Source organism: Struthio camelus, chromosome 13, assembly GCF_040807025.1.
Source record: "Struthio camelus isolate bStrCam1 chromosome 13, bStrCam1.hap1, whole genome shotgun sequence".
NCBI classification, from domain to species: Eukaryota; Metazoa; Chordata; class Aves; order Struthioniformes; family Struthionidae; genus Struthio; species Struthio camelus.
Window position 1 is genome coordinate 6,885,271 of NC_090954.1, and position 26,905 is coordinate 6,912,175.

At 50.3% G+C, this 26,905-nt stretch overlaps 1 protein-coding gene across 6 annotated transcripts; it reads right to left on the reverse strand.

Moving 5' to 3' along the window:
• Positions 1-3,563: 3,563 nt before the first annotated feature.
• LOC104142294 (leukotriene C4 synthase) lies at positions 3,564-17,597 on the reverse strand. Of its 6 annotated transcripts, none has more exons than XM_068959219.1 (6): positions 17,487-17,597; positions 8,192-8,295; positions 7,209-7,370; positions 6,276-6,375; positions 4,668-4,749; positions 3,564-4,260 (listed from the first exon to the last, which is right to left on the reverse strand). In XM_068959219.1, the coding sequence occupies exons 3-6, from the start codon at positions 7,264-7,266 to the stop codon at positions 4,069-4,071; spliced, it is 432 nt and encodes a 143-aa protein (XP_068815320.1). In that variant the 5' UTR covers positions 7,267-7,370; positions 8,192-8,295; positions 17,487-17,597; the 3' UTR covers positions 3,564-4,068. The 6 variants fall into 6 exon arrangements, with proteins under 6 accessions (XP_068815320.1, XP_068815318.1, XP_009670445.2 ...); XM_068959217.1 differs by lacking the exon at positions 17,487-17,597 and adding an exon at positions 5,001-5,071; XM_009672150.2 differs by lacking the exons at positions 8,192-8,295; positions 17,487-17,597 and adding an exon at positions 5,001-5,071 and having other exon boundaries at positions 7,209-7,572.
• Between the last annotated feature and the right edge of the window lie 9,308 nt (positions 17,598-26,905).

The following is a 26,905-nucleotide window of genomic DNA, read 5'->3' on the forward strand; positions in this document are numbered from 1 at the left end:
GATGCGGTAAGCGCTGCCATGGACAAAGCTCTTGGCACAGTGAGCACTGTCATGGGCGCAGCCCTGGGTGCAGTGCGTGCAGTCGTGGGCACAGCTCTGAGTGCAGCGAGTGATGCCATGGGCAAAACTCTGGGTGCAGCGCGCGCTGCCGCAGGCGCAGCCCTGGGTGCAGGGAGTGATGCCGTGGGTGCAGCGAGCACTGCCGTGGGCACAGCCCTGGGTGCAGCGAGCGCTGCCGTGGGCGCAGCTCTGGGTGCAGGGAGCGTTGCTGTGGGCGCAGCTCTGGGTGCAGCGAGTGCTGCCGTGGGCGCAGCCCTGGGTGCAGTGCAGGGAGTGATGCCGTGGGCGCAGCCCTGGGTGCAGCGAGTGCTGCCGTGGGCACAGGGAGCGCTGCCGTGGGCGCAGCCCTGGGTGCAGTGAGCGCTGCCGTGGGCACAGTCCTGGGTGCAGGGAGTGATGCTGTGGGCGCAGCTCTGGGTGCAGCGAGCGCTGCCGTGGTCGCAGCCCTGGGTGCAGGGAGTGATGCCATGGACGCAGCTCTGGGTGCAGCGAGCGCTGCCGTGGTCGCAGCCCTGGGTGCAGGGAGTGATGCCGTGGACGCAGCTCTGGGTGCAGCGAGCGCAGCCCTGGGCGCAGGGAGTGCTGCCGTGAGCGCAGCTCTGGGTGCAGCGAGTGCTGCCGTGGTCGCAGCCCTGGGTGCAGGGAGTGATGCCATGGACGCAGCCCTGGGTGCAGGGAGTGATGCCGTGGGCGCAGGGAGCGCTGCCGTGGGCACAGCCCTGGGTGCAGGGAGTGATGCCGTGGGCGCAGCTCTGGGTGCAGGGAGCGCTGCCGTGGGCGCAGCCCTGGGTGCAGGGAGCGCTGCCGTGGGCGCAGCCCTGGGTGCAGTGAGTGATGCTGTGGGCGCAGCTCTGGGTGCAGCGAGGCTGCCGTGGGCACAGTCCTGGGTGCAGGGAGTGATGCCGTGGGTGCAGCTCTGGGTGCAGGGAGCGCTGCCGTGGGCACAGCCCTGGGTGCAGGGAGTGATGCCGTGGGCGCAGCCCTGGGTGCAGGGAGCGCTGCCGTGGGCGCAGCCCTGGGTGCAGGGAGTGATGCCGTGGGCGCAGCTCTGGGTGCAGGGAGCGCTGCCGTGGGCGCAGCTCTGGGTGCAGGGAGCGCTGCCGTGGGCGCAGCTCTGGGTGCAGCGCGCGATGGCGCATGCCCCGCACCGGCCCCGGCGCACAGCCGGAGCGGCTGGCCGCGGGCAGGCCTCCCGCTGCGCCCAGGCCGCGGGACGAGGCCTCGGCCGGGCCCACGGCTGCGGCCGCCGCGCACTACCAGCGCCATCTCGCGAGGCGCTGGCTGCCGGCGGCCCTGGCAAGGGGCCTCCGCGCCTCCCCGGCCCCGGCGGCGCCGTGGGGCCTGTGGGGCCTCCAGCCCGCTCCTCTCCCTCCCAGAGCGGGGCCGCCCCCCGGAGAAGCCCCCTGCCTCCCCCTCCCCGCGGACGGTGCCTGCTATCGGGGAGGACTGTCAAGGGAAACCCCTTCAGGGCGGTTGGCATGGCGCGTCAGCGACCGGCTGAATTCCTGCAGAGCGGAGCCGGGGGGGGGGGGGGGGGGGCGGCTCTTCTGCTTTAATTTGCGCTCCTCGCCGAGCGGCCGGGGTGCTCAGCGCCTCGCTTTACCACCTTCCCTGCGGCTGCAGCCGTTCCCCGTCTCGCCGCCGGGCCGGCACAGCGGTCCGGCTCGCCCGCCTTGGCCGGGGTAGTTACCAAACCAGGAGAAGGTGCAGCGCTCCCGTTTCCGATGGGCAGCTGCATCTCCTGGACTGGAGCCCACAAGCGGGTCTTTATACCAGCTCGGTGACGGCCCCCACCTGCAAACCCGTGGGCTGGCGCAGCCGGGAATATCGCACGGAAGTGACTCTTTCAGCATCTTCGGACCAGATACGAGGGGGGGCAGCGAGCGTCGGGGCAGCGCCCGGGCTTGGCACCGCGCGGCCGCAGCGTCTTCACTCGGGTCAAACCCCAAGCTGTTCACTGTCTCGTCGAATCGCGGCCCAACGCGACTGTGGTTGATGGCAGTCCTGCAGGAGCAGAGTAACGGCAGCCTCGGCGGGCGGAGGGGAGGAGCGCTGCCCCCCCCCCCCCCGGCCCCCAGTTGTTTTCGGGGGACGCTGTGCCGGGCCGCTGTCCCGCGGGGAGAGCTAGCGCCAGTGGGCGGCCGGGGCCAGAGCCCGGCTGCTGCGCGCTGGGATTTTTGATGGTCTGTTGTGCATCCGCTGTGAGAAGTCGGCTTGCCACAGCCTCGCCGCTCAATCCTTAACTTGCCGCCTCCGAGTCGCTCTGCAGCCCCCTCGCTGCGCGCGGGCCTGAGGTGGGTAGTGCCTCCGGGCTGGGACGTGCGGTGAGGAAAGCGCTTGCAGGGGAGAAGATGGAGGCTGTGCCTGCGGAGCCGGAAAGCATCCCCGCGCCGCCGCTTGGCGGGGAATCGGGAGCTGCCCTGGCAACGGGGCTGCTCGCTCTGCTTTAACCCTCCGGCGGGCGACTGCTTATGCTGCTGAAAACGCAAGGCCTGGCAATTAACTTTAGGAGATGGAGGGACGTATTAATGTAAAGGCTAATTAAAATCTCACTGGGTGGGTCTGACTTACAGGTGCTGCGTCTGTCCCTCCCCAGCCTTGCTCAGCACCGCCGGGGTTAAACGCGTCTCTGCCTTTTACAGTGTCTTACCAAAGCTGCTAGAAAAAGTTATGTTGCTGTTTATGCTGCTGTGACATCTGGGGGCTCCTGTGAAGGTGGGGCCCTGCTGTGCTGAAAACTTTACGCAGATGAGTGCTGTACAGTTATTTTTGTTTGCGTTTAAGCTTTCGCCTGCAGCGTCTGCCAACGCACCCGGCAACGCCGAGGCAAGGCAGGAGAGCCAGGGAGGGAAAGGGGCCGGGGGGCTTTGCTGCGCCGGCCAATTAAAGCGCGAGGAAGGAAATGAAAACCATGTGAAAAATTAATCACTTCCAAAACCCCTCCTTTTGTTCTTATAATCTAAGATAAGACTACCGCTGGGGAAGGGAGGAGAGGACGGCAGGCTTTAGATCACGGTTGAACTGTCGGCACGTTAACGCCGTCATTTTTGCTCTCTGGACGCGATGTGAAGTCCCGCGGGCACTATAGCACAAGGCGCTTCTGGTGTTTTCTAAGCTGTGTTGCAAACGTGCGAGGACTGACGGCCAAAAGGACCAGCGTTTTGAATGCTGAGCTCCTTGGAAAACGCAGCCCCTCCTGTCACAGGGGGGCCAAGTTAGAGGGAGGTCTGAGCACCTGACGAGCCACCCCAGCAGCGGCGAGCTTTTGGTGCAGAGCGCCTCCGCTGCAGAGGAAATCAGCCCCGAATCCCAGAGCTCAGCACCTCTGAAAATCAGCTTCTTGCTACGAGCGTGCCGAACACGTCTCCCACGGGACATAACGCTCGCAGCCTGCGTTGCGCTGCGCGGCAGGGAAACCCAGGCAGCCGCCCGGCGCTCCAAGCCCGCAGTCGAGTTTTCGTTCTGCGCTAGACGTAGACCCACAAGGAAAAAAACACAGCACAGCAAGCTTAGCGCTGTTTATTGGCAGTAGCTCTCATGCGTGCTGTGGCTCAGCAATATTCAAAATTATATATGCATATATAATTTTGCATATATATATGCATATAGATTATATGCAGTAGTGGTTACAGGTTTGCTCCGTCTGATTTGCAGTATTGTCTACGGACAATAGTGAACAACTGTTACAAGGACATTAACAAACTCTCTTTGGCTCTGCTGATGCGCAGGCAGGTGCTTCGCACAGCCCGGCCATCGATCCGTTTGTGGCCGCCCCTGTTCATCCCTCACCTCTCTCGTTACGCCCCAGCCCACAGGTGCTTTCAGACAAATGCCCGTCTTAGGTGTTGCCCGGACAGGCAGCACTTGGCACAGATAGTGCTGTGGGGGAAGAATACCTGCCGAGCATCTCAGGGCTCCTTGCCAGCGCTGGGCAGCAGGGAAGGAGGTGTTTGAAACTCCGGCAAGGTGCATTTGTCACTATGGGCAATACCAGGTGCAGCCAGTCTGCTACCGTGAGGTCAGGGGGAGCAGGACTCGAAGGAGAAGACACCTACGAGGGCCAGAGGTGCGTGTCACACTGTGAGAAGCCGCAGGACGTTCAGCCCCACGTAGTGAGCCAGGAAGAAATGCGAGAGGCCCAGGGCTGCCGCTGCAACGAGGACCCAGAGGACTCCGGTGCCGAAGTATATGGGGGTGAGCCTGGCGGGAGAGAGCAAGCGCGCTGAGACCGAGCGCCGCTGCTCCCGCACGGGAACAGCGCCGTCCTCCCCAGAGAGCCGGGAGAGGGGCACGTGCAACGGCAGCCCCGGGCTGTCCCCTGTCCCCTGCACAGGGTCCCGTGCCTTGCTCCCGCCTAGAGGGAATGCACACATCCGTGCAGGCTCAGAGCAGCTCCGCTCTCACCCTGTATCCGTCTCTTTGGCCCCAGCCCTGTGCCAAATCCATATTATGCTCGGGAGAGAGCTCTGGCAGGGCTGCTTCGCTCTGGGGCTCTGAAGCAGCCTGAAAAGGCAGAGGGAGTCCTGAGCCTCCCCTTGCTAAAGCACATGATGTTCCCAAATTAAAAACCCCAGTGGCTACTGCTTACTCAAGCAGGAGGTCTTTACCTTTCTGACGACGATGCCCTGTAGCCCATAAAGTAGCAGTAGCGAGAGCAGAGATAGAGCAGACCCAAGGATGCAGCCAGACCTGCAATTGAGAGAAGAGAAATCACAGCGACCAAATCCAAAGGCTTTTGAGAGCTACTTTGAGCCAAGCAGGTAGCCCAACAGTGGAGCTGGAGAGGCTCTGTGTCCTCCAGCTCTACAGTCCCTTTAGAGCCAGAATTACCGCCTAAGTTATTGTTCAGAAGGCGAGCAGGCCCCGAGGACTGCTCCAACGTTGCTGACATGCTAAAGGGAACAGATCCAGTGTTAAACCAGGTAAGAGGCCATTCTCACCTTGATGGAAGAAGAGGCCAGCCTGCCACAGAAGTGCCAGGAAAATGGGAAAATACTCAGAGGAATTCACCCTGGCAGGAAAGAGGAAGACCATAAACAAAGGAAAAGAGGAAGATCTTTCTTTCTTGCCTCCCCTAGCAGTTTCCAGAGGCTGTAAACTGTTGCATTTAAGAGATGATGCCTCCATAAAAAGCCTCCAGGCTTTCATCTTTTCCCACAGTTCCCTTCCCATTTTCATTTGCAGGAATTATACAGTGGAAGGAACTGGGTCTCCAGGTCCAGTCCCTGGCTGCAGGAAGTTAAGTAACAGATGCCCAGGTCAGACTGTACTGAATGGCTCCATGAACTACCCCCACCACTGCTCCCCAAGTGCTGCAGCTTAAACCCAGCAGTACAAGCCACAAAGTCTCAATCATAAATGCCAAGAATGAAGTGCTGGAGAGACGGCAGGGACCCAAAGCTCCACATGCTAGAGAAACAGGTCCCGTCATGAGGGATTTGAAGCAGCCTGAGGGCCATAAGATTGGGTCTCAGCATCAAGGTCCACCCCACCAGCCCATGCACACATTCAGGAGAAGGTGCAGCTTATACAGATAAGGACATAGCAGCTTGGGCTTCATGCAGGAGTGCAAAGAAGCCCACAGGTGGTAGGACTGTCTGTACAGGACTGTCTGTACAGCTGTGCCCTGTCCCCCCCAAAGGCAATGGACACAAGACCAAGCTGGGAGCATCTAGACTGGCAAAGGAGCAGAGAAGGTGATGGCTGGGCAGATCCTGATCCTGGTCCCCTGTTCTTTTCGTGCTGCTCAGCTAAAGCAAAAGTGGAAACTTCCTCCCTCTCTGCCTCCTCTGCAGCTGCATCCGTGACACAGAAGTTGCTGCAGGGATGTCAGATTCCAGTAATCCCCTCCCCGCTCCTGCTGAGAGCTCTCCAGGAGCTTGTACATACCATTGAGTGGAGCTGAGAGCAGTCCTGAAGCTGCCTTAGGCTTTGACAGCACTTGCCTAAAACCAGCCTAAGACTCAGATACCAACAACTCTATCTTTCACAGCCCTTCTCTCCACAGCAGAGAGTTCTGGTGTGGTTTCTATCAGCAACGGCTGGTGTCTTTAGGACTCATGAGCCAACACAGTCCCAATGCTGACTCTTACATTCATTAATATAACCCTGAGGGAAGTGGGTAACTGCTGAACTACTCCACCTAGAAAAGAATGGCAATGCAAGGGAGGTTACACCCGAGGTCTAAAAACCATCTTATAAGAGAAGGTTCTTACTGTGCTCGAAAGATCCTCTCAAATTCGGGTGGGCCTGAAATCTTCGGAGGAGAAATGCCAAACGTCCGCCTGGCATAGATCACCTGGAGGAAGAAGTAGGCTGCAGTGAAAGAGAGAAAAAAAGCATGGGTCAATCATCTGGCTGGGCTTGGCAGGATCAGAAAACTGTCAGTGACAGAGGTGCAGCCCCTTCTTAACTTTGCAGCCCTGTGTAGCAGAGAAAGCTGGGTTAATATCCCGGAGAAGTTTCAGACACGGAAAAGGAATGACCCAGTGACAGTCAAGCAAGGACGGTGCAGTCATGTACGATCAGCAGATACGATTTCTTGCTTGCATAATTAAGAGATTGGCCATTATCAGTAGAAATTGTTATACCGTTCAGATGCACTTTGTTGCTGCCAGTTTCAGCTTTTTACAAATCTTTAATTTTTTCTCTTCCAAATCCTGATAGCTGAGTAGGGAAATGATGGCTCAGATAAGCCACCCAGATACTGAATTACACAGCCATGCAATGTGGAACCGTGGCTGAGAGCTATTCCCTGCGACCCACTGCATCCTGCTGCTCCCCCTTCCAGAGCTGCAATGCTCTTTTTATTCTGAAGTCTACATAAACCTCAAGAACTGCTGCAAACCTGTTTATCAAACTGTGAAATTCTACATGTTTCCAGAGGAGAAGATCTACCAAGAAATTTCTAAACTGAGAGAGGATGTTAGTTCAGAGGAAAGACTTCTATGAGACTGGTGATCCAAAGACTCATTTTGTTGAATTTCAAAAACCAGACTCATTATCAGGCCACTGTCTGAAAAGCAGGGCAGTGGCGGTACAACAGCAGAAATGAAGTACGGAGGTGAAAGGCAATCAGTGGAGATATGGTAGCTTGACCCAACCAGTGCTAGGGCACGTGCCTAGTTCTGCATAGTGATGGTTCCTACCTTGCTCCAGGACGCCCAGAACCGTCACGGCAGCCAGCAGATGAATCTGATCCAGCATACTGCCTCTTCCACACCCCAGAAAACCTGATTTCCTGATCAGAAGCTCCTCTGGTCAGCTTTAGTCCTTGCTGATGTGGCAGGAGCTGGCAGCAAAGGTTTGCTCTAATCGAACAGGAAAGGTTTGCATGTGGTGGGTAAAACCAGGAGAGGAGGGCTCTGGCTTGCCTGTTACCCTGTGCACAATGGCAATGCGAAGTGACAGAGAGAGGGCTTATATAGTATTTCTGTTCCCACCCTCCTTTTTCCAGGAATACGCTATGAGGAAATTGGAGCGCCTGTAGAGAACTAGCATGAGAGATAAGAGAGGGGAACTAGCGGCCACGTGGGGGAACAAATCTCAACAGCCCAGCAGTCCATTCCTGCTGTGGCATCTGGTTTAAAACCGCTCCTGGCAAGCTCCAAGGCACGTCTTTCTTGATGATGTTGCGTGTGCAGACTTGGGCTGTTCTGCACACACATGTTCTGCACACACATGTTTTACAAACCACCCAGGCGTCAGGGATCACAGTGTTTCACTATGCATCGCTCTGCGCAAAGACTCTCGACTGCAGGTCGGGCACCGAGCAAGACTTACTGCCATCGCGCAGAAACAGCAGCGATGAAAGCCCGTGCATGAAAACGCCACTGCAATTGGAAGACAGGATGTGAAAAAGTATAAAAGGTAGAGATCTGTCTTGCACCGTTCTGCTTTATTTGGGGATGAGTGCTGCAGAATGACTGTCAGAGACACGGAGAGGGTCTCAGAGGCAGCACTCCTTCCGGAAAGGCTGGGAACTGTGCATTTGATCTTCTGGTCAATCCTCGCCAAAAAAAACTCTCATAGCAAACAGCAGTGAGAGTTTTGCTCAGATAAAAACGTGCAGAATCCATCAGGATACAGCAAAAAGACAATGGAGCTTTCACATGTGAATGCTGGGACTAACCTACTATATTAACGTCTGCTTGTCATTGCAAAACTGGACAGCTGCGAGTGATCGCACGCCCTGCTTTGTTTCCTTCCTCTCCATTCATTCAAAGAATTTTCTTTCTAGCCCAGGGGAAAAAGAAAACAGGTTAAGACAAAGGGATCATTAAACTTCTTTAGTACAGAAAACAATAAGCAGTTTACAGAAATTATGTGGTAGATCTCATGTTTTTTATAGGCTTTATAAGAAACAATTGGTTGGTTCCCTTTTTGCCTCCTTACAAGGGATAAAGGCAATCAAAGAGGCTATAACAAGGTCCCAGCTTGCTATTTCTCCAACCACCAAGCAGAGATGCCACCATTTTTCAAGCATTCCATGTAAGATGAATAGTTTCATATCAGAACTGAGCAATTTTCCTTCCAGCAACTGCTTAGAAGTACGAGGAACATTGTGTTTTGTTTTCTCCAGCTTCGCTATCAGAGCAGTGAGGGACTTTCCTGTTTCAGCGGTAAAAGGGCAGAGGTCTCCCAGCGCTTAAAGAAGTTTGTTTTTCCCTCAGCTCCTTGTCTGATTAGACCCTGCTAGCAAAAGCAAAAAAAAAAACCAAAAAAGCCAAAAAAGCCCAGGGCAAAACAACTGATCAAAAAAGACCTGTGCTTACACCTCAGTCAGGCTACAGCGCAGCACCGCCTGGGTCAAAAGCATCAAATGTATGTCCGGAAACCCTGGCCGGGAGGAGTTTTGAAGGCTCACAACGGGCACTCCCACTTCCCAAGGCACCCTGAGATACAGAACACCCCTCGTACCGTCCGGTCTAGTCTAAACATAGCAAGGCCAAGCAGAAACCTGAAGGAACAAACACAGCTATCGCTCTCTCTTCTCCTCCTCTCTCCCCCATAAGCATAATTTTTCAGGCCTGTCTTTACCTCACGGAGGGCACGAGGTTTTCTCGTCCCCGCACGCCACCGTTTTGGAACTGCGGGTATCTTCGGCACGGCTGCCGGCCGTCACTCCAGAACAAGCCGCTTGCAAAATCATCGCGCCTTCCAGAGACATCGCTGGAGGCATTTCTCTCCGTGGCCCGCTGCTGGCGTCGCTCTGCCACCTCCTCTTCCTGCAGCCGTTTGCCCTTGCTGCTTCGCAGTTGTGGCTGTAGAGCTGCAGCGTGAGCTGGGTTGCGACGCTAATCTGGATTTAAAATGATCTTCGCAAGAAAAATGAGCAACGCAGAAGGCCTGAGAGAGTTATGAGCAGCCGCGTGGTTTACAGTGCCTATCGGAGGGGAAGGAAAAGGCAGCAGCCCAGAGTCTGGCGATGTTTCTGCTCGCCGAAGAGGAAACATTTTGCGTCGGAGCAGCTTAGACTTCAGCTGCAGAGCAGGGAGGCTCCTTGACCTTCCAAACGTATGGTAAAAACAGCCAAATATTTTCTAATATTTTCACAGTTAGCGCTTTCCCTTCTAATCCTTTTGCAGCCACTGAGTACGTTCAAACTTGTGATAGTGGAACCGCAGTTGGGAACGGTTTGTGTTTTTCTAAAAGCCGCACAGAAAAAGTGAGAGATCTTTTAGTTCAAAAGCATTGAAAGCCACATAGGAGAAAAGTGGGCTTGTTTGTTTGTTGGTTTGGTTTTTTTTCGTTCAAAAGAATTAAAAAGGGCTCAGCCCAGAGCACCTCAGTCTGGACAACTAACAGCCCCCTCAGGCTGGAACAGCGAAGACGCGAAACCCTGCCTCTGCTGCCTTTGCCAGCTGGGCTTTCCTATAGCTCAGACCAATATATGTTCTTGGAAGTCATGGATTTTGCAGCTATAGGAAGGACGGAGAGGCTAAAAAGAAGACAGACTGTGGCAAAACGACAGCTATTCATGATTTCATCCCTTACCACCACGAAGCCAGCTGTGTTTGGCCATTCCTAGGAAATGGGGACAGCTGTAGGCAAGTTCAGCTCTGCTGCTCCCAGCCGCGCTCCCAGGAAGGTGCGAGCTGGGCGCTGTGGCTCTGACATGAGCCCTGGCTTCTCTGTGCTTGGCAATGGCCTTAAAAACTTTGCATGAGAAGAGTTACCACGGGCTGTCTTCCTAGCACACTGGTCTACACCAAGGATCGTCCTTTCAGAAAGTAAAATAGCAGACGGTTGTTTTTGCCAGCAACATCCAGGCTGAGAAAGACTTTACGTGAAGTATGCTGAGTTTGGTGTAGAAACTCAGCATATGTTGGAGATGTGTGGTCGCCTGTTGATCTAGACTGACGTAAAACAGATATCCCTGAGATTTCCTGATCTGTGGCATATCAAAGAGGTCACATAAATAAGCTATGTTCCCAGATGATTACTCATAGCAAAATTTTTAAGGGCCAGTACAATCTTTCATGAGCTGCTTTAACCTTCCGCTTGAAAGTTGCCACTGCATGAAACAAGACCATGATCAGTCACTCCCACTGATACTCTTTTTCATCTCATTGAAAGATGAAGTGCTCCTTCAGTGATGGTGGGAAGCTTCACTTTAAAGATAAAATGGGAAAAAACTTTCAAAACCATTGTTTTAAAAACAACCTAGAAAGCCAAGGCTTTGGGAAACTATAGGGATGAGCATACTATTTAGAGATAACTTGGAGAACTTCTTAAAGCCTTCCTTCTAAAGGAGTTTGATGTCCTTTATCTGTATACTTAATACATCTGGCTAGAGGGGATGTCAGTATAAAAGCAATGCCAGAATACTCCCATCAATTCCTCATCAAAAGGCACTCACACATGTAAATGAATAATAACAATTCTTCTATGGCTAACATCTGTTAAAAATATTAAAGCAGACAAACAAATTTAAACCTTCTCTTTGGCCTGCCTTGTCTCAGAATATTGTTACATGGAGTCACTTTGCACAGTTTCCATGTGTTTTGCCAATTTTCCTATTCCTATTCCCTTTTCAGCAGAAATGTCAGAAATAGCAAATAAACAAACAAACAAAAAAAACACCACCAAAAGGGCAACTGCACTTCTGGCTAGCTAGAACAAGGATGAATTTCTGGAGCGATAAGTGCATGGGGCAGGAAGGGGGAGGATTTCCCTTGCTGAGGGACAATCAGGCCTTTCAAACATCTTTGGCAGCTCTTATGTTAACACACACTTAGCATTATCCTGTAATGATATGGAAAGAAATTACAAAGCTACGGGCCACATCAAAATACATCAAAGGCTAAAGCAGTCATGGAGTACAGCTTCCCTTTCCCTGAATTACAGGGATGGTGAAATAGGGCTGTTTCGGTGCTTTATCTCACCAGGGCCAGAAAGCTGGATGCCAGCCATCCCTCATGTTATGAGATATATAGCTGGGCAGGAGGTCAGTCAGGGTGAGCGAGGGCAGCTCGAAGAAGACTCCTTTTTTTTAGAAAGGAGTTTGGCGTTTGTGACCAGTCTCCAAGGGCGAGCGGAGAAGCCCTTGGGTTGCCGGCAGGGGGAATTTGCCTGAACGCGGGAGGTGTTGCCGCGTAGCATTGTATCCGCAGAGCTGCGGCAGCTGGGAGGGCAGTGGTCGCACCAGCATTATGGCAACTTTTCACGCCAAAATCCTCTCCCAGGTGGTGTTAGAAGAAAGGAGAAGTTTCAGGGAGGGAGAAGAAGAGGTGGTTTATGGTGAGATGTGCAGGAGGAGGAGCGCTGTGCAGATGGGAGCTACTGGTGGCCTCTTGCCCCGGCCGGGGCTGGGCTGCCGGCACCCGAGGCCAGCTCTGACATGGGCACCTGTACCGGGATCACACTGCTGGGAAAAGAACGGTGCAGGGAAGAGCTGCAAAAACCTGCCTGGGGGCTCCTTTCCAGGCGGGAGCTGCATTTGAGCTCAAGCCCTCACCTTCAGTCCTCGCCGCAGCATGGCGTTTCCAGCCACCAGCACGGACGAGGCCCATGGAGGAGCTCGCACCATGAACAACAGGACGGGTCTGTGCTGAGCCAAGAAGATGTTGGGAGTTGCACATCCAGACGTGCTGGGGGCGGATGTATGTTTTGTAAAGCTACATTAATGTCAGTAGCGTTAAGGGTTTTGAAATATATATTTTGAGGGAACCAAAGCAAGATACTGCAGATGAGAGCAGGGAATTATTTGGCCTGCTGTTCTTTGAACTGTGCTGCTCTTGGGCCCTGGAAGATGCACTGAGTGATGCGCCCAAGGGGATGGGGAGGTGGGGAAGGGCGCAGAGCCTCCTGCAAGCCTGAGCCCAGGCAGGCTGGTGCTGGTGAGGGGTACGGGCGCTTTGCTCTTTCCTTAAACGAAGGGTTGTAAATGAAGTGCAAGCAGTGCAGAGGGGCTGCCTGGGTTATGTAAACAGCCCAGCCCAGAGAAACATGAACAGGGCATTGTCCCTTCTCCTGTTTCCGACGGAGAGTTTAAACAGAGCCGCTCTCCAGTTCTCCTATTGGCATATGATCAGGGAGCAGGCAGCAGTCGAGAGTCGTGAGGGCGAGGTGGCAAGCTCAGGAGCGGATGAGTTTCTGGTTACTGGCTATTGCTTCGTGCTGCCTTTGTTTCTGAGCGCTCAGTCTGAGCCTGGCGGAGGTCGAGCTGACCTGGGCATACTCAATAGGACTGGCAGAGAGCTGGCTGGCTGCGGTTAGCTGCGTGTCCCCGCTCCAAGTCCTGCCCTCAGGGAGTGGCACTGCGTGAGCGTGACTCCTCCACCCTGATGCCAAAACAGCTGAGCCCAGACAGCTGACTTAGTTTTGCCATCTAGCAGTAAGGGGAAACAACTCCTACCCCAAGCGTCTCAAGTTGGGAGCAACATCTAAGGTACCAGAAGTCGAGGCCCGCTCTGGAGCCTTTCCCTTTCTGTCTGTGCCCCTGGCCTGCAAAGCGAGCCTGCCGCTATTCCTGAAGGGCCTTTCGAGGAGCTGGAACAACCCTGGAGGCACTGCTTGCACTGGGTGCAGATACTGGCGTCGTTCTTCCTTCCAGCACCAGCCTCAGGCAGCCAGCGTCGTTTCTGAGCGACTGCGGCTTCTCCAGCCCCCGGAGGTGTTGGCTTGCAGAAGCCAGTGCAAGCCCAGGACGTGGCAGGTAGGGTCTTGTGTCCCAGGGATTCAGGACTTCAGGGGGGCTGTAAGCTAGAAAATTTTGCTCTTCCCACAGGCAAGCAAGGCCGTTGAGGAAAGTGAAGCCTTTGAGAAGCAGCTAATGAGCTCATCGAGAACAGACAGCTTTTGCAAAAGGCGAGAAACTGCTGCTTGGCAGTCACGGAGTGGTGACCCTGGGCCAGAGGAACTGCTTTAAAACAGCTGGGCTTATTTTTAGGGTGTGAAATGGTTGCATGATGCAATTATGTAAAAGAATAGAACAGCCAGAAACACTGCTAAACACCAATTTTGCCCGCAAACCCTTGCTTTTAACCATGGGGAGGCTGAAATAGCAATTCAAGTGACCTGAGAGCGCAAGACTATCTGCCTTCCCAAACCTAGAGATGTGATGGATAGCACCCATAAATGCTCTGACAAGAAGAGGATTCACCAAATGAGTTTGGGCAGCTATTCAAGGTCCTGATTGCAACTGCGCTATCTGTACCCTGGAGTTCTGCTGGAGAAAAGGGGAAATAATGTGCAATAATTGGAGGACTTGGTGTAGATCTTTTCACAAGTAGTTCTCCCCTCCTTCCAGTTTCCTGACGTAGTTTCACAGACCTCTTCCAGCAAGATGCAGTCAATGTTTGCCCATACATTTTAGGCAGACTTTCACCACCACACGAGGGATTTGGAGAGGTAGGGGAATAGCAGAACTGGAAAGCATCCAGCAGTATGCTATCATGGGAAGCTGCTCACCTCTCCAAGTCAGTTCCTTCTCTGAGACCATCAATCGCTACACCCTCAGAAGTACCACAAGTGGTACCCGAGTGTAGTAAACTGAGGCGTTTACCTTCCCCTATCCTATTGCTGGTGGAGTTATGCTGCATGCTGTTAGCAACTTCAGCTGTGTTAAATGATTTTTTTCTCTGCTCACACACCCGCGCACTGGCTGCCTGAAACGGCAGACTTGATCAGGATTCTCAGAACTACCATTGCTACTTCCCCTCCATTAATATCAATGTGCCAATCTGGGAAACATTTTGAGAAAAACTTGCTTCTTTGCTGAAACCTATCCCTCATAAGCCATCACGCTTTCAATACATTGTCTGCAAAACGTGTGGACATGCTCTTTTTGATTTGCATGTGTGATGGCAATCAGTAAGATGGAGAGTACTGGGACATGGATCCCACTGCCCATTCCGTCACCCTTGAGGAATCCCTTTTTCCAGAATCCATCCATCTCCTCCACGTTGCGCAGGATTGTAATGCTGTCTGATAACTTTGCGTGTCTTGATGGCAGCCACTTCCATTACCAACATTTTAAATGCCAAAATTGTTGCTCAATGCCTGCTGCTCTCCAGGCTTCTGACTGCAAAGATAGCATTCACCCCTATTTCTGTATCATCAAAGTTGTTTTTATCGGGGGTCTGGCAGAGCAAAGCAGTCCAACACAGCACACAACTCCAGGAATTTGCTTTTCCGTATTTGAAAGCTTTGACATTAGTGCTGGTCATCACGGTTTTACATCGCAATCTAGTTCTTTTCTTTAGTGCCTGCAGAGATCCCAAACTGGTGCTACACCCTGTAAAGTTTTAGTGATTACGTGTAACAGCTTGTTCACTTTATTCACTGTCTTGGTCTACTCATGCACAATAACCTTCCTAAATTTTTGGCTGTTGCTATAGTTCTGCAGATACCAAAGAATAATTTGCCCTGCCCTTTAAGCGGACAAAAGAGCTCCAGTGTCTGTGTGACAACTAAGCTTTTGGCAACAGGAGTAACAGCAGTAGAGGTGAAAAACAAAAAGTAGATTGGAGTAGAAAGGGATTTAAAGAAACTCAATCTCAGATTCCTACAACTGCCAAAGAGGAGCAATGGTGTCTCACAATCTATTTCAAAAATCTTTCACTAAGCCACATGCCACAGGAAGAAAATTAACATTGCTCTTACCTATATGACTGCTCATCATTTGCTGATACAATGCTACAAGGATATTGCCTGGGCACAGGCAACCAGATAGGATTTTAATTCATTGACATCACCAAACCAGTAACTGCTTGCTGTTAGAATGGCCTCTCTGCCAAACTTTCCAGTGCAGGCAAGACCAAAAGTGATAGGAGCTGTGAAGCAACCAGAGAGCTTCTGGCGCTGTCTACAACCAGCCAAGCAAGTAGGTTCCCTTTTGAGCTAGTCGCCTATAGTAGTGGAAATGGGCGTGAGAACAGAGTCTACAACTTGAGTGTCCATTTTGAAAAGCATTTTAGGAGACTAGACTTTTCTGTTTGTTGTAGCTGACAGACTAAATCGAAGTACAGAAAACAATTCTCAGTGGTTAGGCAGCCCTGAACCCAGCTCGTTCCTCTGTAAAACAGCTACCGCTCTCGATCCAAGCTGCCTTTCCACCAAGTGTATCCAGAGTGGAACATGGATGTCCACCTCCACAGGTTTTTATTATAGGCTAGCTTTAAGGATCAGTCTCACCTTTCATATAAAGAAATGCCAGCAGACAATGCTGCAAGGAAAATTCTCCTCCTTTCAAGCAGTTTTCAGTCTACAGCAGGAAAGGTGTCAAGCAAAGAGTAAGATCCTTACAGAGTTATCCTTAATTCTGTTCTTTTGTGGGAAGTTTTATTAGGACGCTACCCGTTTGTATAATTCTTAACTTCTGTCATAGAAGGAAGCGGTCATTCAGGAAGATACAATTCAGTCCATTGGAAAGGACCTTTTCAGGAGACCACTGTTTAGGTTATTACTAAAGCAAACAGAAAAATCTTCCGCTATAATCTCTAAGAGATTTAATATTTACAATAGATTAACATGGCCAACTGCTATCTGTCAAACACTTATTTTTTTTCACCAGTGATAATGAGTTCAAATTCCTTCCAAAGGCCTCATGATCAACCCGTTTAGTATTTAACGTTTTTATACTACTAAACTTCTTTATTATATACATATAGCATTTCTTAACCCTGCATACATTTTTAGCATCTCATATATATATATATTTTTTATATTTATTATTTATAAATTTATTTATAAAATTATATTTATATTATATATATATATAAAATATGCATATAAAATCAAAAAATCCAAGAAGATGTGTAAAGCAGACCCTGGTCTGGTAATCAGTTTCTAAAACTTAGTGAATGATTAGAACAAGTTTTACTTAATAAGGAGATTTTGTTGAGTTTGCCTCACAGTTACATCCTTATAATCAGAAAGGGAGGAGGATCTATCTGATTCTCTTTGCTGTCTTGTAAAAGGGAGCCAGAAAACAACCTCAAACAAAAGTCTATCTAGCATTACAGAGAGCTTGCAGCTCAGCCTGCTTGTACTTTGGATACAGGTTGTTCAGCAGCAAGAAGAGGAAAGGCCCTTGTCACTGAGCTGATGGACACATTAAAATGTACCTTTTCTCAGGACAAAGTCAAATATTAAAATGTCCCGAAATATCAAAGGAAGATAATGATATGTTTGGATAAAGTAAGTCGATGACTGATTCAAGTTCCACATATTGTAAAAATCTCACTTGTAAAAAGGAGCGGCTGAAGGGGAAACATACAGAATAAATAAAAGGAAGAAACTGGAAGGGTAAAACAAAAATAGTGAGCTTATCTGACACTTCAGTGGATTGTTATAATCCACAGTTTCTAAGAAGGCAAACAAGGGAGGCAGATCAGCTGCAAGCCTATTCATCTTGGCATGGTTACCATGTCTCACCTGAGTGAGGAGGAGCGATGCACTTCACTCATTAACAGAGAAGCAGCAATATGTTTTACTGAGGTAAGACAGTGATTTAACAAGGGTCGGATGGCAAGGTTCACCCAGGTTATTTACTGCGTGGAGGACAGGGTTGGGCAACAATGTCAAGGAGACCCTCCCATTGAGTCACAAGGTTCAGAATGGACCCAATGGATCCAATCCTAGTCTCAGACTTGGTCAACAGTTTATGTCTAAGGATACGCAGCCAATCAGCAAGGAGACCCTCCCATTGAGTCACAAGGTTCAGAATGGACCCGATGGATGGATCCAAACCTAATCCTAGACTTGGTCAGCAGTTTATGTCTAAGGAGTACATGTACAATCAATCAGAGATGTAACCTAGCAAAGTTTGCAAAGCAGATGTTAGGGAGACCCAGACTTAGTCAACAGTTTGTGTCTAAGGATTATGTCTAAGGTTTGTGTCTAAGGATTATGTGCACAATCAATCAGAGAGGTAACTTAACAAAGTTACAAAGTTTTAGCGTGCTATCAGCGTCACTTACCAAGGATCTGTCGCAGGTAAGGAATCTCTTGACCTCGAGGAGTAACCTTGAAAGGTGTCTCTGCTCAAGAGGAGGTTCTGCAGGGCAGCCTGCAACTGTGTAGAAGAGCTCAGTGGGCTCTGGGCTGCCTCCTATTTATGGGAGTAAGATGATTGACTCATAGCCATATTTGCATACTAGATGGATTTTAATTGGCGCATGCTCAGTTAGCCCCTGTCCAAGTGCTGTTTACAAGGAGGTCAGCCTGAGGGGGAGGAAGAGCACATGGCGGGGGTGGGGGGGGCAAGGAAGGAGTGCACCGTCACAACGTGCTCTGAAGGAATTCAGGCTCTTAGCTAGCCTCGTTTCTTGATGGAAAACTAAACCGAAGTAGCATAAATCACCACCACATTTTGGATTCTGGAATTTGTGTTTGAGAACAGCAACGTTCCCCGAGGCACAGCTGGTATTTTTAATTCAATCTTAATCAGACCTGTCTGTTCATTCCTCCTCATTCTTTAGCTCTTCCATTGAGCCATGGAGCAGCTTGTCTTTATAATTTGATCTATTTCTTTCAGTTACAATACTCACCGCATGATTAATTCAAGCCTTGAGTGATCAGATCCAACTCTAAGCTATTTCACTTGGAAAAGAGAGCAAAGGTTGTCATGTTTCCCTTGTGTAACCTAACCATTCCTTTCACTCTTCTGCCAAGCAGACATTTTCTGTGACTGATTGGAGGCTATTTTTACTTTCCTATCAGCCTATATATCAAAGAAGGCCTCTCATTCCCCAGTTTCTGTTTGCTTTTTTAATAGCCAACCAGTTCTGAAATAAATCTCTATCTCCACGCTCCCTTGGCGTTCTACATGAGAAAAATTCTATGTCTTTTAAATCTGTAGAGAATACTACAGGGTTTCTTTCACTTCCACATAGCTACAGCGCTGCTTTTAAATCCCTGACTCATCCTTTTTCCTGGAAACATTAAAACAGCCTTGTTACATAGATGCTTTCTTAACAACTTCCAGCTTCTCAGCCTGCTGCACTAAAAATACGGGTTATCCTAACCTCAGGATGGCAAAGAACAGCAAGACCAGCACACCCTGTGGATCACGTTAATCATTCTCCTTACTCCGAACTGAAAGGAAATCCAGGGGATTCCAGACTCGCATCTACATCTTCTTTGGTTCATATGCTCTTGCCTAGATCTGCTTTTAATAAGTTCTTTGCTTTCTGAAATAACGGTAAGCATCATTTCCTTTATTCTCTCCATAAACAAACAGCAGTGGCAGCGAGATAGCAACTCTGTAGATATACCTAGAGGAAGGGCTATACCATTCCCTGGATCTGAGTCGGGATGAACAGAGATGTCCTGTGTTAATATAAGGAGAAACCAATCATTAGCCACCTCATCTCCGCTTTGCAATGCACAAGCAGCTCCAAAGCAGACCTCCAGGCTGATATAGGTACTCATTGGTGATGTGGACAGCTTCGGCCTTCTCCATCTGGCCCAATTGCCTTTGCAGGGATATTGCCTGACCCTTAACAGGGGAACATGTTGGTCTGCTGTTCTGCTTTGAAGGGTCAAGATCCTATTCATCAGAAAGAGTTTTCAAATGCCTACAAAGACAATAACAGATCCCAAGGCTGGGTCTCAGGTTCACCCTGGGCTTCAGGGAGCTCCTGGGACCAGGTCCAATATAAACCTAGATATTCTTATGAAAGATTTGGCCAGTACCTCTCCATAGTGCATACCTTTTCCCCATTACCAGATGCTTTCTTCACACAGCACCAAGGGCTCAAACTGACATGAGTACTAGTGAACCAGAGGAAATCTTCCACTGTAACCACTAAAATCATGGAGCGATGCATACAGCACGGTAATGCTATCTTGGGTTTGTCTGCTGCCACAAGGCGAGAAAATGCAGAGGATTCCCACAGAAAACTCAGGCAGATCACGAGGTTAGACCTGCTGAGGTTGCCTTCACTGGATACAAGTCCATGCAATGGGCTGGACGCAGGCGCTAACTGCAGCCCTCCTCTCGACCCTGCTGCTTCCTCCATGCAGACTTAGCTGCTTTCCCCGGCTGCGGCACGGCTTGGCAGCCCTTTGCTTCGACTGAGACAAAAGTCCTTTGGAAACACTTTGTTCCTTCTAGATTTCAGAGGACAGGCAGTTGAGGGGCCACCTCCGGACCCAGCAGTTAATCCTTTCCTAGGAGATTACTCTCACAAATACAAGAAGCAGCAAATCCCATAAAGCCTTTACCCCTGGCTGCTTTGCTCCCAGCAACCGGGGAGGGAAAACTGTTCCCCATTCCTAATCAGCTACCGCAGGGCAGCCGTAGCAAGCAATAACTTCCAAAACGTCTGCACTTTACTCACCAGAGACATGGTGCTGTTTGCAAAGAGCTGCGAGCCCCTGTGAGCAGCTTCTGCATGGATCACTATGCCCTGGCGAGGCAGAGAAATGTCAGTGGCACGTCTCAGCCTCAGAGGCAAAGGGAGAAGTAGACCCTTAGAAATGTAAGGCTTGTTTATTCCCCGTCTTCCTTTCCTGAAAAACACCAGGAAGCTCAATGAGAAACTGAAATCCTCCTGCAGGGAGGGGAGGGCCGGGTGACACCGAGAAAGGTGCAAGACTGTGCCCAAAACTGCACAGTCAAGCACAACCGCTGGGCACCGGCTTCGAAAGCCGCTGCTGGGAGGGAGATTTTGATGCATTTTTACCACCAGAAGGCAGTGGGGAGCTGCAAATCTAAGCAGCCTGGCCTTCAGCAGGACGCTTCCCCAGGAGAGACATGCGGAGAAGGAAAGCCTTCTGCTCCATTGTGCTGTGCTTTTTTGTTTTGCTTATTCTGCCTCTTCTTTGCTGTCCTTAAGGAAAGCACTGGGGACTGCAGCCTACAAAGAGAGTCTTGTTACCATATGATAACAAGCAAATATGAAACTGCCTTTTTGGGTAATAACCATATAAGACAAGAAAATAAAAACATCAAAAGGAGGAAAGTGGGGATGATATCGAAAATCCCAGATGCACAAGCAGCCACGGGGTGGCAAAAGCGTTAGTGGTGCTTTACCTTGTAGGCATTACAGCCTTCGCAGGCATAGTAGGTGGTGCCTTACCCACACAGGCAGGGAATCCCAGCCTGGAACAAACCTGGCGGAAGTTTTCCGACCGCTCCTCAGAGCACAACGTCTTTGTGCATGTGCAGGGCACCTTCCCGTCAGGTTCAATTAGGTCGGGGAACACCGCAAGTAGTGGAATGCAATGCAGACACCACCTGTGGTTTAGAGATTTGAAACTAGTTCTGACAAGACACTTGGGAATGAACAACACTGGCCAAGCCAAAGAGAGGGGTACAAGGACCAGACAGAGTTGCCAATGGCTATAGCTTCTACAGGGACTCTGGCTGGGTTTGTGAGGCTAGTTAAAAGCTTGCACAGGGAATAGCTCTTCAGGAATTTCCATTTATAGGGAAATATTTTCACTTGACTACCAATAAAATTGAAATTCTAGCTGGGAAATGAACATAAATCCTCAGCACACACAGACCTAGCTATCTACTTCATCTGCTGAAACCTTCTTGGGGTGAGCACGCACATGGATCCTCGAGCAGTGAGCGCACGCATGGACCCTCAAGCAGTGATTCTCCAACGCTGCGTGTGCATGTGCGTGTGCGTGTGTGTGTGTGGCTAAACGAGCAAAGTCATTCTGCCTGAAGTTCTGTCAGTGATGCATGACCTAGTGGTCACTGGGGAAAATATGCTTCATACAGTGAGTGTGCTTGAAAGCCTTGTTGGCTGATTGCACCACGGTTGCCACGCTACAGTTGTGCTGCGACCTTACCTCCGTGTGCTGTGCTCTTCCTCCCATATCAGGCATGGAGGGGAACAAGCTGTTTCTAAGAAGAGTTTTTCCGTGGGAGAGCTATTCCTCGGAAGCAAGTCCTTCCTCCACAGTACTGACCTACAGAGCTCTAACAGCCAATTCTTGGTAGATTTAATGGTGGCAAGTTAAGAGGTCACCAAGCTCAGTTTTCCACCTGGGCCATGCAGCAGAAGATACTGTTCTATACCAAGGACACCTGAATGAGACATATGTCTCACCTCAGCCGTTCTGATTCACAGTGAAGTATTTTAGCACAAATGTATGTTCATTAGCAATTAAATTGGGCTTTAGAGATTCAGTTTCACACACAGTTTAAGCTTACCTGCATCTGTGCTGCTCCTAAAAAGGACAGTCCTGCTAATCCAGCTGAAATCAAATCATGTGCGTGCCTGAGTCAAGCCACTAAGCAGCCGTGTGAGCGAAAGCACAAAGGACGGCGGGAGATGGCGGGGGGGGGGGGGGAACTGGTAATGCCAAGAGAGGGCTCCATATGAAACCATATGTGAGGTCCAAATGAAAACAGTACAAAAAGTCAAGTGTGAAAAAAGAAGAAAGGTTCAGAAACCTGCGTTCAGAGTACTAGCAGCATCTGGGTTTCTATCTTCCTTAAAAGAAGGAGGGTGAGGTTTTGTTGTTCAGACAGGGACAAAGACCTCCCCCAAAATGACCAAAATATTTGTCTCCTGTAAGCTCCAATCTCTTCAGCTCCAGGAACAGATCCGTTGCAAACAGGAGAGTGGAGGCTCTGCACAGGTCACGGAGTTAAGCGCGGCTAATTCTCTGTTTATTGACTTCTGCAAGTCAGGATTAGGACGGGCCAGTGGCGTGAGGAAGCCTTGTGCCGTTTACACGGCACGTGAGGAATGCAACTGCCCTAGCGCTATTTCTGCCTCTCTTCTAAGAAGGGGACAAGGGAGGGACGGCAGCCAGCGGCGAGGGTAAGACTGTGCCACAGTCAGGCCAGTTACCCCAGGGTGGCACGTGGCTCCGTGTGGCATGTGGCCTGGTTTCTCACGCTGCGTTGGTGGCTCTCCCATCCCCTGAGGCTACGGGGTGACCTGGGTGAGGGTGGGGGTTCCCTGGGCAATCCTGGCCACAGGGCCTTGCACTGATCTGGAGCCATCACATCTCAGGAGGGAGCAGAAGAGGCTTCCTGCTTTCATTCCTCGGCAGGGTCTGCTAGGGGGTTTTCCTGTCCGTCACTCCCCTAAATAATAAATCCATTCAACTGCTTTTTTTCCCTGTGATTTTCTACATTTGAGTTGAATTTTGGTTTCCATTAAACGGACCCAGTCAGTCTGTCAAAACTTAAGACATTTGGAAACTTGACCATTGAGGATTGAAAATGTTTCTTTTTTCAATAAACAAAGGAAAGTTGCCTTGGTAAAAAAGTGATTCTAAATTAAAAACAAACAAACAAACAAGTCTTGAACCAGATCACCTCCTGGCTAGCCAAGTGCAAGTTGGTACTGATCCACAGCGGTATTTTTGTGTTGCTCAACGGACACCAGTTGCAGAGGAATTACAAGTGAGAGTGCTGTGCATTTCCCCACAGCCACTGAACAGCTGTTAGAGGACAGCTCTCATCAGCCTCAGCTCCTCTGAAATGAGTGAGCTAAAGCGGAAAGACTGTCTCACCACAGCACTGTCATTTGGCCAACCTCCTAATGCAAATCACAGTCCCTCTCTGGGTCATGGTTCCCAGTGGAGTGATCTTGCTGTCCTTTGCAATACAAAGCTTGAGAGTCACTGGTGCTCTTAGGCCACTAAGGCAATAGTCTGTGATTACCGCGGGCAGTTTGCAGCTCTACCTGGCTGAGGTAGAGTGCCATGTTTGCATCTAAAGGGTATGCTGCATTTCCCCAGTGAGGGAACAACAAAACACAGCTCTCAAGCCACCAAAAGACACCTGAAGTCGAACTCTTGCTGCATGTGTAGCAGCTATGGTCAGATAAAAATGCCGTTAAGTTAGGTGTCACACCCTCAGGGAGGACACAGTTCTGGGGACGTCTGAAGGACACTCTCAAGCAGATCTAGCTCTGGTCTATGAAAGAACTGGTGGAAAGGGGCACAGTTGGAACCAAACTGTGCCTAAAAACCTGGCGCAATGCCCACGCAAGCTGTAAAAGCTGTGATACAACCTAAGGAAACCATCAGGATTGCCATATCCTATGTCCAGACCGGACTTGCACCTCTTGTCTTTTCTTGGATACTTCTGAGCTTCTGGGTACCAGAAGTTTTTTGTAAAGTTCCTATTCCCAGGGGCATTTCCTAGCCTCTTCTGCACTTATGATATCAGATGGGTTGCTTATCTTCTTCCACTTCCTTACTGTATTTCCCTGTCTCCCTCCATCCATCTGCCAGTGCTCTGACTCTGGTTCGCTGCTGCTTCTCTTTGCTACTTACTCTCCTACCTTTATTACAATTAATTAAAAACATTTACTTACATTCACTTTTCTTACCTTTGAAAATGACAGGATTTTATTTTTTTGTTTTAGACATTTAGGCCCCCTCTGTTTTGATAACGTCAGTGAATCTTACCCTGCTCTTTTCTCGGAAGGGGTTCCCTCCAGATATCTCATTGTAAAGAAATGCGTTTTCCGTGGAAAGCGTACCAGAGCGCATGGACGTTGCCCTGTATAGGGACGTGGGCTTGTCTTCCCTCCTGCAGTTCAAAGTTTGAAAGAGCAAAAGTCAGCATTCTCCTGCTGGTCATCTGCATTTACTGCCTGCTCTCTGTCAGTGTAGTGTCACTAATGTCCTGCTACTTCTGGCTTGCTTTATTTTCCACTCGCTACTTGCCAGTTTTCCAAAGGAGACTGATATCTGAAAAGATCATCTACTAATGCTTGAAGCGCAAAGAGAACTCGAGCTGTGTGGCAACGCATTACAGAGACTTAAGAACAGAAAGTACCTGCTGAAAATGGGGGAGGCTTCTCTACCTGATGAACAGTCAGGGCAAGAAAAGTACCCCTATAGGGCAGCTGTTCAAAGCCATCATTCACTCGTAAACCGAGGACTGCCTTTCACCTCTGAGACCGACGTACCCGGAACGGGGAGTCTAAACGTCAGGCTTTTCTAGCTTAGCCGCACGGCCCGTTTTATGTCTTTCAGAATTTACTTCCAAAATGAGAGAACAGCACGCTCCCCATGAGTGTATCAGTGGATCTAAACAAATCTCTTGTGGTCAAGCCTGCACACACCTAAATGGTTTTCTTCAACAACGTCGTGTTTGCTGTGTGGTCTCTGCCATCCCTCTTTCCTTCATCGCCCCTGTCCCTGGCATTGCACAAACTGGGCTAAAAATACCATGTTCTCAGCTGCCAAAGCACTTAAACCTCTGTGCATGCTTCTTCTCTTCTCTTTCTCCCTCTTTTTTTTTCCCCCAGATTATCTATCTGTCTTGTGTTGACTGTGTATAAAATCACAGTGTAGGATGTACTTTTAGCAGCTTACGTGTTTTTTAACTTAGAGCTATTCTCTCCACGCCATGACAAAGCAGAACAGGCAGGAATGGGTTGCAGGGCCTCCTGCCTGCCCCATGATTCAGCAGGTTGTAAAAGGAAGCGGTGCCGTCTTTTTTGGGAGAGGGTGGCGGGAGAGAGAAAGGGGAGGCATGTGTGACGGGCGTGTGGGGGTATATCTGACTTCCTGGTGCTTGAGCTGATCAGAGCAACAGCCTAGCATGGTGTTATCCTGCAAGTCACAGTTAAGTAACTCACAGGCATGAATAACCTGTTTCAAAAGAGGGATATTTGAAGGATATTTGGTGGGAAGTTGGATTTTGCCTAGACTGGGGAGGGAGCTTGCTAAATTATACGTCTTTGTTACCCTTTAAAGTATTCCTCTGTGGTGTTTTTAGTTTGCTATTTTAAGGTGCTTGGTATCTCACATGCTGTTACGTTGTTTGTGGCTGCTTCTCTGCTTGTCTGCCTTGCATCTTCTGTGCAGGTTCTGGGTGTCAGTCAGTCTACAGGGAGGTTTAGGAGCCAGGTTAGTGGCTTTCCAGAAAAATGTGAGCGTTTAATTCCAAACTTCAGTGTAAACAGGGATTTGCTGAGTTCGTTTATGCTGAGCCTTATTTCTAAACGCTGGGTCCCTGCTTGCTTTGTCCTAACGTGGTGGAAATTTCTCTGTGGGGAGACTTATGTTGCTGACTCATTGTGTCAACTCAAAACAGATTTATGTTTACAAAAAAAATCCCTCTTCTTTCTTTCTCCTTCCCACCCCTCTTAGCAATATTGAATTTGGTATTCTTACAGAATACCTAGTATCTGCTGGAACAGGCTGTAGTCCGCAGGCCATACATGAGCTTGCTTTAAACCGGGGAGTTTAGATTACAGCTTTCCATTTAACTGTACTCATGTGAAACAGTTTAGATATACCTTAAAGTGGTATTACTGATAGGATAGCATGAGTCTGCTTTCCTCATCTTAGGTCCTTGTTCATCCCTATCTTACACCGCCATGGGTACGGGGAGCAGGAGGCAAGGGAACTCTTGAACGTTCCTCTTGTTCTCTCAGTTACTTGCAAACCGGTTACCCGCCTCATGCCTTCCCTTCCTATTCCAAACAATTGGGACAGAATTTCCTCATTTCCCTGGGCTTCTAGAGTCATTGAGACATACAGATGTTTAGCATTTACACGGCATTTCACTTATACAGAAACAGATTGTCAATTTAGGCAACACAGCATTGCTTAAAACTTCTGGTATTACGCAAGGCCTTCACAGAGGAGGCTGCCTGAAAGGTACTTCATGTTTTAAATAGGTTGGAGTATATGTTACATTTAGTGGTTTTCTTAAAACCGCAGCTTGCAATTGAGCAAAAAAAAATAGACACTTTTTAAAACAGAAAACCCTAGTCAGTATAGTACAAAGAATAAACTTTAAAAGCCCTGCCAAGAGGTTAAAGAAATAGAAGACAAAGATGAAACCGGTGTTTAATTTGATGGAGCCCGAGCACCGGGACAGGCAGCGGCCCAGGGCCTCCCCGCAGGGACGCAGCACGGGGCTCTGCGGTGAGGCGCCCCGGCAGGCCCGGCTGTACCAGCAGACACAGCGCTCCTCCGCGGCGAGGGTTGAGCCAAACCCCGCGGGCGAGGGGAGCGTTTTGGGCCGGGGAGGCGGCAAGGCGAGAACCCTGCTCAGCCCCCTGCCCTGCTGCCCCGGGCCAGGCAGTCCCTGCGGCACGGGGCCGTGGCCAGGACCCACGGCGGAGGAGGTGCGAGGGAGCGGGCTACGACTGGCAGAGCCGGGCCTGGGCGACGGCGGACGCTCTCGGACGCCTTTCTCCCACCTCCCCCGCCATTGCCCTTTTAAGCCCCGCAGCGCCCAGGGACAAGGAATCCGTTGGGTCTCCACCCACATATCAACGGCCTCCCTACAGCTAGCCAATCGCTGCGCACTTCCTGCAACCCGGCCGACCAATAAAAGCGCTCCACGAGGGGAAGCGCCGTTGGGGCGTGTTTTGAGGCGGGCGGACCGCTGAGCGGCGGCGCCCTCAGCCAATCGGAGAGCTGGACGGGCGGTGGGGCGGGCGGGCGGGCG